The 16,613-nt window shown below is 45.6% G+C and overlaps 2 protein-coding genes across 7 annotated transcripts in view; one reads left to right on the top strand and one right to left on the bottom strand.

The window, feature by feature from the left end:
• Nucleotides 1-6,887, top strand: part of LCA5L (lebercilin LCA5 like) — a 49,390-nt gene extending 42,503 nt beyond the window's left edge. For all 3 annotated transcript variants that reach the window (XM_038581511.1, XM_038581512.1, XM_038581513.1), the window contains 4 exons: nucleotides 467-548; nucleotides 2,249-2,352; nucleotides 2,519-2,636; nucleotides 5,280-6,887. In XM_038581511.1, coding sequence (XP_038437439.1) covers nucleotides 467-548; nucleotides 2,249-2,352; nucleotides 2,519-2,636; nucleotides 5,280-5,992 — 1,017 coding nt within the window. In that variant the 3' untranslated portion in view covers nucleotides 5,993-6,887. The remainder of the gene's footprint in view (nucleotides 1-466; nucleotides 549-2,248; nucleotides 2,353-2,518; nucleotides 2,637-5,279) is intronic.
• A 6,688-nt stretch (nucleotides 6,888-13,575) lies between these two features.
• GET1 (guided entry of tail-anchored proteins factor 1) overlaps nucleotides 13,576-16,613 on the bottom strand; it is a 36,708-nt gene continuing 33,670 nt past the window's right edge. For 3 of the 4 annotated variants that reach the window (XM_038581518.1, XM_038581517.1, XM_038581516.1), the window contains exon 5: nucleotides 15,367-15,560. In XM_038581518.1, the coding sequence (XP_038437446.1) occupies nucleotides 15,487-15,560 (74 nt within the window). In that variant the 3' untranslated portion in view covers nucleotides 15,367-15,486. Of the gene's footprint in view, nucleotides 15,561-16,613 lie in introns of all 4 variants that reach the window. The other variant, XM_038581515.1, reaches the window with a different exon arrangement.

Raw genomic sequence — 16,613 nt, 5'->3', positions numbered from 1 at the left:
GAACTTCTGTGATGGTGGAAATGTTCCACCCGCACCACCCAACAGTGTGGTCACCAGTCACGGCCGCTGCTGAGCCCTGGAAATACGGGTAATGTGACGGAGGACAGAATTGTTCACTTCATCTTAATTAGATCACAACGTGGCTGGTGGCTATACTGGACCATGAGGAGAAAAAAAAAAAGCCAGCAAACTTCAAGGCACAGACCCAGGGGACAGAAAAGCTACAGTGAAAGACACTGGCTTGCAAAGCCCTCGGCAAGATTGTGCCTGATGCAAAAGTCTGTTGCTCTGTTAAAAACTACTTTTTGGTGTAGGAAACAATATCCAAGGATATGGCCTGTTTGTTTCTGTGAACATCAATAGATTTTATTCGAAGAACACTGAGCCCACTTAAATTGTTTTATAGAAGAAATTGAGGCTGATAAGAGCAAACATTCATTTTAAAAAATGGTATTGTTCTCTTTAGGAAAAGGACCGAGAGCTCGAAATTAGAAATATCTATACTAGTCGGATACTTAAAAATTTACATGACAAAGATTATCCAAAAGGTATGTTTTAATTACTTTTTGCTCAAAATCTATTTTTAAGTCTGTAGTCCTATTCGTCCACTTTATGTCATGCAAATGATGGGTATTTTTAAAAATCGTTTTACTAGGCTTTAAAATACTTTGTGAATCTAGAAGAATAATGAGCTGTGTGATATGGAGGAAACAGTAGGAGGGAATAGAGATGGTCTCGGGTCCTCGCAGCCCCTGCTCGGTCCCCGCGTGTCCTTACCACAGGTGGAGCGAGAGCCCCACTTTCCAGCGGGGAGCAAAATGCCTGCCAGATGTTGCACTTTCCAAGTACATGTCAGTCAGTGTGTGAGCTTCTTTTTACTATTATTCATGAGAGACACAGGCAGAGGGAGAAGCAGGCTCCCTGCGGAGAGCCCGATGCAGGACTCGATCTCAGGACCTCAGGGTCACTCCCTGAGCCAAAGGCAGACGGTTCAACCGCTGAGCCCCCCAGGGGCCCCAGTGTGTGGGTTTTTAAAATCATCGTAACTTAGGCACAATCCACCTCAATAAAATGTACCCATTTTAAGTGCGTATTTCAGCAGGTTTTGACAACTGCTGAAAGGCATGGGACCAGCACCCCGGTCAGCACAGAACCTCCCCCTCAGGAGGACCCTGCACGACCCCCTGCCGTCAGGAGTCCCTGTCCCTGGACTGAGGCAACCACTGATTTCCCTGGTCAGAGCAGCTTCCTTTGCCTGTTATAGAATCTCCTGGCAGTGGAGTCCTACAGCAGGTGCTCTGTTGTCTGGCTGCTTTTTTTTTTTTTAATTTTATTTATTTATAGAGACAGAGAGGCAGAGACCCAGGCAGAGGCAGAAGCAGGCTCCATGCAGGGAGCCCGATGTGGGACTGGATCCCGGGTCTCCAGGATCACACCCCAGGCTGCAGGCGGCGCCAAACCTAAACCGCTGAGCCACCGGGGCTGCCCCTGTCTAGCTGCTTTTGTTCAGCCTAATGCTTTTGAGATACGCCCACGCAGCTGCAGCCCGTCACTGGTTTGTACCTTTTCGTTGCCCAATAGTATTTTTCCTTCAAGACAAGACGTACTTATTCCCTCGACCCCCACCCCGCCCCCAAGATCTGCCAGCACAAGGCTTTGCTCACAAGAGGTACAACAGGAACACCCACCCTGTTTTGGTTAAAAAAAAAAAAAAAAAAGCCACTAAGCAGCAACAACCTCCTCTTTCTTTGCCTGCCTTTGTTTGCTTCTGCTTTGTAATCCAGAATAACAGCCTGCAGAGCTGATCATCCCAACATGGGGTCATTTAAATGGGTTATCGCTTTGAGGAAAGCGTAGACTTAGTGGCAGGCTCCAGCATGGGCAACCCATCTAGCTGCTGGTATCCAAGCGTGTGGGCACAGGAGGTCTCCGTGCTCTGCCGCGGCTCCCTGCCTCACAACCACGTGTCCTCCATCAGCAACGCAGACCTAGCCTCAGGCCTCCTTGCTTTGGAGCCTAACACTGTGATACCCATGACCTTTGTTGCCGAAAACAAGACAAAACAGGCAAAGTGGTAGAGGGAAGAGGGAAACTGGCAAACGTTATACATATATTGAAAAAAAAAAAGTTTTAAATGCCTAATAGACTTTGTTTTACACTGGAAACTTCAATGTTAATTTATATCTAAAATCAATATTGCTTCCACATGTAAAATATGTTTCTCACATATAATGTGCCTGTCCTGCAGTTTCTTCAACAAAATCTGTACAAGCAGACAGAGGTTTTCCATTGACAAGTATGAAACACCAGGAAACCCAAAAATCAGAAGATGCTCCACCTTTGACGGCTAAGGTACAACAGATCTGAATTCAGTGTCTGAACGTATCCTTATGAAAATAGGGTATAAACAGTCTCTTATCCTACACAACTATTTGTACTTGTTGAATAAAATACAACTTAAAATGATCTGTGCCCCCCCCCCAAAAAAATGTGTTTTTGCTGCTTTTCTAAATTATAGGGGAAGAAGACAACCAGAAACACTGGTCATAAAGAAAAATTGACTGAAATAACCCATGCGATTCCTCGCTCTATCAGCAAACTTCCAAAACAAGAGGATTCCAAGAGAAAATATGAAGGTAATTTTAACCACTTTTAAAAGTCTCCTTTATTCTCAAGTTGTGAATTATTCTGTGCGTGTGAAAGTCTACACAAGACACAGATGCACAATGTAAAGAATCATTAGGAAAGGAGCACCTGTGTAGCCGTACCTCAGGCGCTCGGCCCACGTTCGCAGGGGCACCCGCGGGCCCTAAGCACAGCCCCGCGCCCCCCAGCAGCAACCTCCGTCTTCCACTCTGTGCCCGCCGCCCCCGGCTGCTCCTCACAGCGTCCTAGCCTTCCAGGTATCCGTAATCAGTATGTTCGCTTTTGACCCCGAGGAGCAAACCCAAAGCTGGCCGAGTGAAGGGCAACATCCCCCCTAACGAAGACTGGAAGCGAGGACTCCCAGATGCAGACTCTGGCTCCAGCGCCCCGGGTGTGTGGGGCCCGTCCCCGGGGGCAGAGAACCCAGAGCCCTGGCACCTGCCCCAGGACAGAGCGGGTTGGAGCGAACAGGCCACCTGCCCTGGGGTCAGCAGACTCGCCCCCCCCTCCTCAGGAGTAGGTCCAAGCAGAACGCTCCTGGGGGCCAAGTGCAAGTGCCGGCCACGCCAGGCCGCGGCGCCCGATGGGGAGGTCCGCGGAGCAGGGGGCTTGGCGCTGAGGCCTCTGGGCCTGGGGAAGGGTGGCCCACTACCTCGGGTGCAGAGCTCTGGTGCCAGGACCTCCCTCCCCCTGCGGGCTCCTGCCACCCCCTCCTCCGCCAAGCCCCCTGGTTCCTAAACCCTGTCCCCCCCCTCGGTAGATGCCATCATGCCCTAAGGGCACATCCCCTCCTAGCATCTGGAGAACAGGCGTGTGAAGGTAAACGTGTATGCCCGTCATCTGGAAAGGGCACTTTGCTACCCTCATACTTTAATGGGCTAGAAAGAAATTCTGGGTTGGAGATCATCCACCTTCAGAATTTTTTCTTTTTAGGATTTTATTTATTTAGAGAGAGAGCACAAGCACAGGCCTGGGGCTGGGGATAGAGGGAGAGAATCTCAAACAGACTGTCCGCTGAGCGCAGAGCCCAACACGGGGCCCGATCTCACGGCCCTGAGGTCAGGACCTGAGCAGAAATCAAGAGTCACGCCCCTCTCTTCAGATCATAAAGACACTGCGCCGTCCTGTCCACGTTGAATTACTGCTGGAGGGAAATGTGCTGGAGTGCACACGCTGGGCAAGCCCGACGCTGTCACCTGGGGCCCCAGGGGCACACATTCCGCCCCACCCCCCAGCTCGGTCTGAGCGGGGTGGCCTAGGAGAGGCTCTGGAGGGGCCGAACTGGCCTGGAGGCCGCTGAGTCTGGTGCGGGATGGCAGGAGCTGGCAACCCCACTTTCCATTCCTTCCGGGGTCCGTGGTGTGCTCAGGTTTTCCCCGGATCTGTTCGTCCGCTGTGGTGTATCGTCCGGGAAAGTTCATTCATTCCTTTGGCAAATGTTCGCTGAGCATATACTGTGTGTGTCAGGCACTGTCCTGGCCACGGGGGTGCAGCAGCGACGACAAAACGTCCCACCCTCGTGTGCTTACGTTCTAGCGTGGGAAGGGAAACACGTAAGTTATGCAGGGCGGCCGAGGGCCAGGATGCTGGCGGGGGGCACCTCTAGGACCAAACTCCGTAAAAACACACAAAGAGCCGCATAAGGATGTGTACTGCGGCTCAGTCTAGCAACAGGGAAACATCCCGAACATCTGTCGAGGGGCCACGGGTAAAGAAATGGCATGTGCAGTCTACGGGATCCTGGGCAGCTATCACAGGACGGGGTGGGTGCACATGACCAGACGGCAGAGAGGTGCACAGTTCGTAGAAGTGAAGCTGTTGGGTAGGAGAGTACGTAGGTTCATTTAAAACTGATAGATACGGGGCGCCGGGGTGGTGCAGTCAGCTGAGCATCTGACTCTTGGTTTTGGCTCAGGTCGTGATCTCAGGGTTGAGAGATCAAGCCCCACGTTGAGCTCCTCGCTCAGCAGGGACTCTGCCTGGGGTCCTCGCTCTCCCTCTGCCCCCCACCCCCGCAACCCCCCCTCATGCAGTCACACCTGCACAATCTCCAGAAAACAGTTAGGGGAGCCAGGGTGACTCCACCGATGAAGCATCTGCCTTTGGCTCAGGTCATGATCCTGGGGTCCTGGGATCGAGCCCCACCATTTTAAAAAAAAATGTTTTTTAAAAGTTAAAAAATTTTTGATAGTCAAATTACCATCCAAGAACAGCTGTACCAATGGACACACCCAATGGGGAACAGAAATTCCACTGTCCCCATATTCTCACTGAATCTGGAAATTATTTGCTGCTTGGATGGGTGAAAACGGTTCTCATTGCTTTACGTGGCACTCCGGCCCCCAGGAGTGACGAACGTCCTCACTACTCAGCACAGGTTAGTTCTTTCACGAGTATCATTTTAGATTTGGTTTCGTAATCCTTACCGACTTGGTATGTTCTGGGGAAGCAGACCGTCCTCAAGCTGGTTCACAGCGCCCTTCCCTGTATTTTAGTGTCGTGTGCATCTGCTGGACGTCTTTCTGTCACGTCCCTGTGCCTGTCGGATGCCAGTAAGTGCGCTCAACAGGCCCGCTTGATATAGGAGCCCGCTCATGTTAAAGATCACTAAATAGACTATTTTCCGCATACAGATTTATCGAAGGAAGAGGAACGTTTGGAAGTAGAACCACCTCTGGAGAATACTGGAAGACCAAGAGAGAAGAAAGATCAAGAGAAGAGACCCGCTTTGGTGAAAGAATGGGAACTGCCACCACCAAGGACTGAAGTAAGTCCTCCCGAGAAGGAGGGCAAGCGGGAAGACGCAGCCCAAGGGAAGTTCACAGGCAGCCTCCAGATAAATGACACGGATGAGACGCCTGATAAAACTGCTGCGGCCAGTATCAAAGCGCCCTTGCGACCGAGAAAGCACTACTCCTTCACGGAAGCCACCGAGAACCTGCATCTCGGGCTCCCGGCCTTGGGCGGGCCGGCGGGCACAGGCGGGCCGCGAGGCAGTCTCAGCGCGGGCAAGCCGCACGGGAGCGCGGGCCCTGGGCCAGAGCACGCGGTGAGCGGGTACGAGCCCTCCTTTGGCAAGTCTTCCCGAACAAAGGCCAAAGACACGTTCAGGGATAAGAAAAGAAGTCTAATGGAGGAACTCTTTGGGTCGGGCTACGTCTTCAAACACGACCAGGCCTGCACGGCTGCCCCTCCACAGCTCGAGGAGACGCCGGAAAGTAAGATGCACCATCTACCCCCCGGCCAGGCCTCCGCCAGCAACGCTTTCAGAGATTCTAAAGTAACTGTGGTAAATTCTATTAAGTCATCTTCACCTCCGGAAGGAAAAAGAAAGATCATTATTTAAATACAGTCAGCATCCTACTACATTCTGATTGGGTATTCTCGTTCTTGCGGGCCTTTAAATCTGATCACGCTAGGGGGTGTGTGTGTGTGTTTCAGTATTTCAATGGACTTTGGATAATTAAGGTTTTATTATAACCTAATTCCAAAAATCCGTTGTGTTATAGCCAATGATGACATTTCAAATACAAAATTCTATCTTTTTTTTTTTCCTACAATGAAAACATGTCCATGATCTTTGGGAAGACTCCTTTCTTCCATGGCTTTAATATCCTGTGGGACCCCACGCACGGTTCGTAAGTCCAAGTCAGTCAGCCAAGATGCACACATCTCGTATACGGAGGAATGTTCACAGCAATCAAATTGTGTTTTAACCAAAAAACACGGAAGCAGCTTTGAAAGGGAACAATATGATCAGAAGACTATTAAAAAAAAAAAAACCCACAGTGTGGTTTTATCAAAATTATTTTTGAGTGTTCGATTCAGCTAAACCACCTTGTGATGACACTCTCCTCGTGTACACCCGAGATCCACTTTTTATTTCTCTTTGTTACATACCTGTCCCATGTCCTTTTTTCTGTTAATCTTGCTATAAAAGAGCATATGGAATAGTGTCCCCTCAAGCGAGCGGCTCCATCCTGAGAGCTTCATTACATATTAGGACGAGATGGGCTGTAGGCCCCACGTTAATCGGTTTACTTACCTTCATCTACTTTTAAGGGCAACTTATTGATAATATGGACCACATTATTTCCAAAGAGCTTTATGGACTGGTGTGCAATATTATCACTTTAAAAAACTAAGAGTTGGGATCCCTGGGTGGCGCAGCGGTTTAGCGCCTGCCTTTGGCCCAGGGCGCGATCCTGGAGATCCGGGATCGAAATCCCACGTCGGGCTCCCGGTGCATGGAGCCTGCTTCTCCCTCTGCCTGTGTCTCTGCCTCTCTCTCTCTCTCACTGTGTGCCTATCATAAATAAATAAAAAAAATTAAAAAAAAAAATAAAAAAAAAAAATAAAAAAAAAAATAAAAAACTAAGAGTGAAATAAAACTTACTAAAGACAGTGAAAGCCATGGTAGGAAAACAGTTGTATTCAAAACCAAAGAGGAGGTAAACATTGCCATAAGCTTTGATCTTTATGAAAACCACTGAGGAGAACAGAAAAGGGGAGAAGGGGAGGGAGGGAGGGGAGTAGGATGTCCCATAGGCTTCTAAGGGGAGACAGGCAAATGCACATCAAATGATATGAATGCCGAGCCGTAAATTCTAGAGAAATTTACTATAAGAATTAGAAATGCTATATGGAATAATATTCCAGTGTTACAAGGTCTACTTGCTTTTTTTTTTTTTAAAGATTATTTATTTACTTATTTATTCATGAGAGACAGAGAGAGGCAGAGACACAGGCAGAGGGAGAAGCAGGCTCCCTGCGGGGAGCCCACGTGGGACTCAATCCCAGGACCCTGGGGTCACTCCCTGAGCTGAAGACAGATGCTCAGCCACTGAGCTACCCAGGTTCCCCATAAATAAGTTTCTGACAAAAATAAGGAGAATAAAAACTCAGCATATGTGACAAAGAACATAAAAGACATACATAAAATCATTTAATTTAAATTAACTCTATAAATGGGCTTAGCAGCAGATGAAACAGATCAGAGAGTAAACAGATCTGAAGAAGTGAGAGCAACAATACAAGGGGAGGTTAAGAGGTGGGCACAGATTACAAAGGCTGCACGAATACGTAATCGGAGCCTCTGAAGACAAGAGAAGAGAGCACAGCAGGGCTAAAGACCTAAAGAGATAAAGGGTAAAAAACTTCCTGATCTGATAGATGGTACCAATCCACTGAGTGGCAAAGTCCAATAAATTCCAAGCAGAAGGGGATCCCCGGGTGGCTCGCGGTTTGGCACCTGCCTTTGGCCCAGGGTGCGATCCTGGAGACCCGGGATTGAGTCCCACGTCGGGCTCCCAGCATGGAGCCTGCTTCTCCCTCCTCCTGTGTCTCTGTCTTTCTCTCTCTCTATCATAAATAAATGAATAAATAAATCTTTAAAAAAAAATTCCAAGCAGAATAAACAGAAATAGAAACAAAACAAGGGATGAGCACTGGGTGTTACACTGTATGTTCACAAACCGAATTTAAATTAAAAAAAAAAAAAAAGTAAAAAAAAAAAAAAAAAAAGAAATGAAACTCACACCTGGCTAGCTGGAGACAAACCGCAGAGCACCAAAGACAATGAGAAAGTCTTAAGATCAACCACAGAGGAGGAGGCAGCGTACTGTGAGCGCTTGTGGGTTGCAACAGCGAAGGCAATAAACAGTGCAGGGCTGACGGGACAGTTGCTGCTACAACCACAGACCCTGCAACTCTCTCTGTCCAGAAGGAAGACACGGGACACCCCGCCAGAGCCTCACGAATGCAGGGATCAGCAGACCTCTTCCGTACAGCCCGGGTACGGGCCACATACCCTCAGTCACACCTACGTGACACCTACGTGACGCCACTGGAATGCGAAAACAGCCGGAGACAATACATAGACGGGCCTTGCCACGTTCCAGTACAGTGAGCAAAGTGCAGCCCACGCCGAGTCCAGCCGCCGCCTAACTAACTCCCATTCTAACAGACTTCAGGCAGGACTGGTTTGAGATAAAAGGTCTCCTGTGCGAGTGACAGAGTGAACAATGAGTAACCCTGAGCATCGCTGTTCTACACCACCATCTCTTGTAGGGTCACGGAGCAGTGACACACGGTCGCGACATCATCCGTATAATGACAGCACCACCTGTGTCGGAGGGAAGGAATGATATTCAGGTGTTTGATTCTCACCCGCTGCATAGGACTGTAAAGCATCAACGTTAAGCATTGACAAATGTTCCAGTGTTAAAACAAATATCAAGTAACCTCAAAATTTAAGAGGAGGAGGGATGTGAAAATATAAAGAAGGCAATCGTGAGGTAATAGAAAGTACATACCGGCCTCTGCCCGCAGCTACTGGCACAGAGCTCCTGAAACCCTGGTACTTCCCTGTATGGTAAGATCACCTGGAGCATCTTTTGTTCCGGTATTTGGTCTTTGACCTGCTCCTGACATGGGGTTCCTGAAACCCTGATAGTTTCCTGGGTGATGGAGTGTCTTCTGTTCTAACGAGTAGACTCTTGGTGGGTCCTGGATGGGGCCTGGTCACCAGAAGCTTGGGATTTTCAGCCCCACCCCCATACTCTTGAGAAGGGAGAGGGGCTGAAAATGGAGTTGCCGACCCACCATGCCCACCTGAGGAAGCCTCCACAGAATCCCAGCAGCACGGGGTGTGGAGAGCCTCTGGGTTGGCGAACACATAGAGGGGCCTGGTGAGGGCATGGAAGCCCCGTCCCACACACCTCGCCCTGATCATCCCTCCTTCCATCTGCTGGTCATCTGCATCCTTTATCATATCCTTTTATAATAAAGTTGCAAACAGGGGCGCCCGTCTGTTAAGTATCTGACTCTTGGTTTTGGCTCAGGTCACGATCTCAGGATTGTGAGATCGACCCCACATCAGGCTTCCACACTGTATGTGGAGTGGAGTCTGCCCCTCCCCCGCCACTGCTCCCACACTCGCTCGCACATGCTCTCTCCCCCTAAAAAGAAGTGTCTGCAATAAACTTAAACAGGAAGTGAAGAGTTCCATGAGCTGCTCTAGGAAATTAACCAAACCCAAGGAGGGCGTCATGGGAACCTTTGACTTACAGCCAGTTGGTCGTTCAGAAGCACAGCCTGGACCTGAGATCAGCAACTGCAATGGGTGGGACTTGTCGTAGGGGGCTGAGCCTTTAACCTATGGGATCCGATGTGGTCTCCAGGCAGACAGTGTTAGGCTGTACTTGAGTCACTGGACATGCAACTGGTGTCACAAAGACTAGCTTGTTGTGGGGAAAAAGCAAGTTCATAGTCCCCTGTAAATAGACTAGACATTTCTGTTAGAAGAAAACACACTGGATGTGTAAAATACAGCCATGGGCTATTTATACACATATCCAAGCCATGGAGATACAGGAAGTTAAAGGGTGAGAAAAGATACCCCAGGTAAATACTATCCAACTGAAAGTTGATGTTGCTCTATAAACATCTGTAAAAAAACAGACCTGAAGGCAAAAATTACTACTGGAGATAACACAGGGTACTAGAAGGGTACATAAATCCACTAGAAGATGTGAGTTCTAAACACATATGCCTTTAACAATAATTTGAAAACAAAAGCAAAAACTGACGACCACAAGTTCACATCACTGCGGGAGATTTTCACATACCCTTCTTGGTAATGGTAGGTAGCCCAGCAAACAAAAAAGCACCAGTAAAGACAAAGATGTGAATAAGACAGCTGGCAACTCTAACCTAATGTATACACATAGAAGGCAACTTCAAACTTGTATTTTTCATCACAAATGGAGCATTCACAAAAATTTTATCCTAATATAAAGTTGAGAAGAAATGGATAAATCCTACACTAATTTGCCTAATATGATTCAAGAAAAAATATAAAACTGAATAACCTCATAATCACAAAAGAAACTGAAATCAGTAATCTTTCAACAGAAATGAGAAAACGGAGATTTTTACCAGCAAGTTCATCATATATTCAAAGAACATATAACTCAGACCTTAAACAATCTGGTCCAGAATATAGAAAAGGGAACATTCTCATTCTCATGAGGCTGGCATAACCTTGATAACAAAAGGAAACAAAGAGGAAAAAGACAACAATGTCCACACTCAACACTTCTATTCCACACTGTACTGGAGGTTCTGGCCAGAGCAATTAGGCAAAAATGAAATAAAAGGGATCCCTGGGTGGCGCAGCGGTTTGGCGCCTGCCTTTGGCCCAGGGCGCGATCCTGGAGACCCGGGATCGAGTCCCACGTCGGGCTCCCGGTGCATGGAGCCTGCTTCTCCCTCTGCCTATGTCTCTGCCCCTCTCTCTCTCTCTGTGACTATCATAAATAAATAAAAATAAATAAAAATAAAAAATAAAAAAAATGAAATAAAAGGCATGGTTGGAAAAGAAGAAGTAAAACTATCTCTACTCACAGATGATAAGACCTCGTAAACAGAAAAATCCTAAGGTATCCACTAAACTACTGGAAACTCATAAATGAAGTTGCAGGACATAGGATCAATGTAGAAAAAAATCAACCTCTATATGCAAGTAACAACTGGAAACAAAATTTAAACAATTTCATTTATGATAGCATCAAAAATAAAATACTTATGAATAAATTTAACAAAAGAAATACAAGATATTTAAAAAAAAAGAAATACAAGATATCATCTGAATACCACAGAACATTGTTGACAGAAATTAAAGATCTAAATAACTTGAAAGACAGCCCATGTTCATGGATCGGAAGATCTAACACTGTTAAGAAGGCAATACTCTCCAAGCTGACAAATTCAACATAATCCCCATCAGAATTGCAGCTAACTTCTCTGTAGAAATTGAGAAGCTGGGGCGCCTGGATGACTCAGTCAGTTAAGCATCTGCCTTCAGCTCAGGTCATGACCAGGGTCCTGGAATCGAGCCCTGCATCAGGCTCCCTGCTAACTGGGGAGCCTGCCCCTCCCTCCCACTTGTGCTCTCTGTCGCTCTCCCTCTCAAATAAATAAATAAAATCCTTAAAAAAAAAATCGAGAAGCTAATTCTAAAATACATATGAAATTGCAAGGGACATAAAATAGTCGAAACAATCTTAAAGAAGAAATACAAAAAATTAAAAAAAAAAAAAAAAAAAGGGATCCCTGGGTGGCGCAGCGGTTTGGCGCCTGCCTTTGGCCCAGGGCGCGGTCCTGGAGACCCGGGATCGAATCCCACATCGGGCTCCCGGTGCATGGAGCCTGCTTCTCCCTCTGCCTATGTCTCTGTGCCCCTCTCTCTCTGTGACTATCATAAATAAATAAAAATTAAAAAAAAAAAAAAAAAAAAGAAGAAATACAAAATTGAAGGATGCACACTTCCCCAATTTCAAAACTTACTACAAAGCAACTGTCATCAAAACATTGTGGCGTTGGTCTAAGTAAAAACAGACATGTAGGGCAGCCCGGGTGGCTCAGCGGTTTAGCACCACCTTCAGCCAAGGGTGTGATCCTGGAGACCCGGGATCGAGTCCCATGTCAGGCTCCCTGCATAGAGCCTGCTTCTCCCTCTGCCTGTGTCTCTGCCTCTCTCTCTCTCTGTGTCTCTCATGAATAAATAAATTATTAAAAAGAAATTTAAAAATAAAAAAATTTCATGTTTAAAAAAAAAAAAAAGACATGTAGGTGGATGGAACAGAACTGAGAGTCCAGAAATAAACCCACATATTTACAATCGACTGATTTTGAACAAGGTTGCCAAGACCAATCAATGGGGAATAAATGTTCTCAACAAATGGTGCTTGGATAACTGGATATCCAAATACAGAAGAATAAAGTTGAACCCTTAACCTCATTCTCTATACAAAAATTAATTCAAAGTGGATAAAAGACTTAAAGTACAAGTTAAAACTATAAAACTCTTAGAAGAAAACACAGACCTAAATCTCTGTGACCTTGGATTTGGCAATGGATTCTTAGATATGACACCAAAAGCACAACCAACGACAAAAATTTTGGCAAAAGCTACACAATATTTATTCAACTTTAAGAACGAACTCTTGGGCAAGAGTCAGTGGAGACTTGAAAGAGGGATGCACATAGTTTACGTTTCAAATATGCAAGCAGAAAAGCTAACCCACACATACAAGAAGGGAGCCCTGAGAAAGGATGGCATCCACGTGGTGTGCAGACCAGCAACACACACAGCTTTGAATCTGCCGACACCACCACCGTCCTGAAGGACTTGTAAGAGAACAGCATCCTAGAAAATTCTAGTAACTGTTCCTTGGTAACGCCTCAACTGTGAAGAAAATATACTCCCTGGGAAAGACTTACATGGCCCTAGTGGAAAACCATTATGTGATTTTCTTTTTAAGTTAGATATTCCTGAGTACTGAATTGAGACATGCAAGGAGGGGAATAATAAAAGCCTAAGAAAAAAGTCTCTGGCCCTAAAGACACTTGTAGCATCACTGAAAACCCTCTCTCTCTCTCTCTCTCTCTCTCTGTCTCTCTCACACTCACACACACACACACAAACTACCCTCACTGAGAGCTGTGTATATGTAAGAAAAACCATGGGAGGCCAGAGAGGGCCTCAAGGGAGAGTGACCTTGCTGACTAGCGTTCCTCTTCCTTGTGCCGGCAACAGAAGTGTATTAACCCGACACAACAATGTCTGCGGGCTGGTGTATAAAGACCTCCCTGTCTGACTTACCATACATGTAAAGTGAATGAAACTGGCATAAAGAGAGCTTTAGATGTATTCTGTATCAAACAGGTGTTTCTCTTCACGTAAAGCCATAAACTATATCCAGTATTTTTTAACAGAAACACAAAACCCATAGCTGTCCAAACACAAATAGAAAAAAGTTAAAGAGCAAATGTTAACACCAGCAATCCCAGTTCTGTGGATCACAGGAGACTTTGCTTCCTTGCTTCCAAGTAGGAGGTTTAAAAAAAAAAAAAAAAAAGCAGCAGTTACTAATTTTTTGGGTATTTATTTCATAATTTTAAAAAAATTTATTTAAAAATGCACACTATTCACATACATATGGAATATCATTGGAAGAATTATAAGAAACTGGTAATAGGAGACAGGGGTGATAGGATAGTTGGGGGCCAAAATATCTAGTTTCCATTGAATCCTTTTCTGTAGCTTTTAAATCCAGTACCATGTTTATTATTTAAAAACAACTACTATTTCCGAAAAACCACAATGATGTAAAACAAGAAGGATGCTTACGTGTCCCTTACGTAATCTTCAAAAACTGCTACTGCTCACGTACAGCTGTACATTTTTTCCTCTAGCCTTAGTGAGATTCATCAGAATTCTCAAATAGGAACTGAAAGAACATATCTTTAGGAGACAGAGGAGGGTCTCGTCAGGGAGACTGTACATGGATTAGCGATCCAAGGGTGTCCCCGGGCACGCTGTGCGTAGCCACTGATTGCTCACCACACGACCTGCCCTTTAGGGGGGCAGCTCGCTCTGTGGGGGGCAGGGGAGACGAGACACATGGTGTCGAGCGCCCAAGCCCCTTGTGCTGCTCTCTTGGCCTCATAAGGGGGGCTTCCCATCCTCTGTGGCCGAAGGACGCCCTCTGATGCTTCTGCTATAAATGCTCCCGTGATCCCTGCTCCACGTCCTTTCTTAAAGCTTAAGTCAACCTGGGGCTGGAGACATCTGAATGATGAACCGACTCCCCTCTGGAAATGATTAACTAAGCCACCCCGGCACTGTGTTTTCCTGGTACAATTCATGGAAGTAACAATGAGCTCCTTATTAGATCATCAGGGAACTCAACAATACAAATAAGACTTCTTAAAAACCAGTGATAGGAGTTTAGCTTCACAGGTCTATGGCCCCCGAGTTAACAGGTTAACGTCCTCAGTCACTTGTCACAGTTACAAACTTGTCACAGCAAGTAAGTGGCTCTAAGGAAGGAAAAGTCACACAAGCCCTTGCAAAAATTTTAATATAAAAAGTGTTTTACATGGAGAAACTAGACTTACTATGGTGACCGTTTCACAGTGAATACAAATATCAAATCACTATGTTGTACTCTTGAAACTAATATAATGTTTTACATCAATTATAATTCAAAAAGAAGAGCAACACAATGGTAAAAAAAAAAAAAAGTGTTTTAAAAGATGTATCCACTCAATTTATTCAGAATTCCTAGTTTGTTTTTAAATTTGTTCCATTCTACAGAACATAAATATTAAATGCTTATAAAACACACTTCATCTGAAATGTTTTAAATATAAAACACACAATGTGAGCATAAAACAATGCATTATGATCTCATGAACACATTTACAAAACACAGTAACAAAAAGATAACTTCAAATAAGTAAATAATACTATAGGAAGGCTTGCCCAACGAATGATATTTTAAACAGAGAAAGAAAAACACACAAATAATGTCAATTAGTGTTACTCTTTTAGTAGTACTACAGGAGATTTCAAATTCTAGTAGTGATAGTAAAATTAAATTGTTTTCTAATCTGGATCAAAAATAGTGCAAAGTCTTTAAAGTAATTACATTAGAAAATTTTGACCTTCCGGTTGGCAATGTGACCTTTAAAATATGCCCACAGTGCACACACCCCAAGGAACGTGGATGCCCAGGCCACTTCTGGTAACAAATCTGGGCCTTGCCAGGACACACACGTGAGACCGGCTTTCCGGTGCAGTGACAAGTCACAAAATAATTACTCTCGTATCTCACATAAAATCCAAGAACAAATGCATTCAACAACAAAAACAAAAAAAACTAACGTGTGCTTTTGTTTCCTTAAAAAAGAAAAAAAAAAGTATAAATTGGATTTTTAACCTACTAAGTGAAAATCCATTCTTTAAAATGCCGTAGCCACAATCGTCTTCTTTCAGCTGAAAGGATGAAGCACAATCGCCACGACCTTGTTACAGACTAAAATCCAACAGGTAATTCCCACACCACCTGGAAACAATGAAACCCAGTGTGAGAGAGCAGGCCCAGGGTTCCGCCCACATTTCCCGCCTCTGCTCCCTTTAATTTACAGGAGTTCAACCCTTTTGCAGCAGTGCCAGGCTAAGAAAAGCTAGGTGTGTGTTTCCTGGATTCAAACTCAGACCTTCCCGTGATTCACAAGGCTGCCTTCTTTACTCAACAAGAACTACCCAGAACAACAGGCAGAGATGTGCATTGTGGATTACAGTATTAACAAACTGGAAAGCCACCTTGGAAGACTATGCGTTTTTCCTTCTCAAAAAAGCATTATAAACAAAGCCATGTCTACTCATGCCAGTGCCGCCCAGCTGATGATGGAGAAGGCAGGAAGACAGGCTGCAGGAGTGGCCCATGGCCCGCGAGATGCCTGGAAGAGTGGCCTCACGCTCTCCTGTTAACCAGCACTGACACCCAACCCGCGGCACCCACAGGTTGGGTAGGGGTGGGGGCACGGGGGGGGGGGGGGGGGCAGGGAGAAGGCGTGGCAAAACCAGAACCTCTGAAACAGTCACTCCTTTTCACTCACTAATTTGCCCCCAGCATCATCACAGATCACAACCAAAGGCTGACTGATGGGGACGTGTGCCGCAGGCAGCGTTAGGTCAGAGAGTAAGAAATTAGGACCCAAAAAAAAAAAAAGAAATTAGGACCCAAATATATATCTTTTATCAGAGAAATCAGTAAATGATGATACATCCAAATGAAGAGTAGCTACTCAATATTCCTTTAAAAAGTTTACTGATATGGGGCAGCCCCTGTGGCTTAGCGGTTTAGCGCCGCCTTCAGCCCAGGGTGTGATCCTGGAGATCTGGAATCGAGTCCCACATCAGGCTTCCTGCATGGAGCCTGCTTCTCCCTCTGCCTGTGTCTCTGCCTCTCTGTCTCCGTGTCTCTCATGAATTAAAAAAAAAAAAAAAAAAAAAATGTTTACTGATATGGGAAAGAGTTTACAATATAAGTAAAAGGGGACCTAAAATTATATGTGCCAGATGACATTAGTTGTATAAACAGAAGACTGGAAAA

The sequence above is a fragment of the Canis lupus genome, chromosome 31 (genome assembly GCF_011100685.1).
Source record: "Canis lupus familiaris isolate Mischka breed German Shepherd chromosome 31, alternate assembly UU_Cfam_GSD_1.0, whole genome shotgun sequence".
Taxonomy (NCBI): domain Eukaryota; kingdom Metazoa; phylum Chordata; class Mammalia; order Carnivora; family Canidae; genus Canis; species Canis lupus.
The sequence above is the reverse complement of the archived record's forward strand: the minus strand, read 5'-3'. Positions and strand labels throughout refer to the sequence as shown.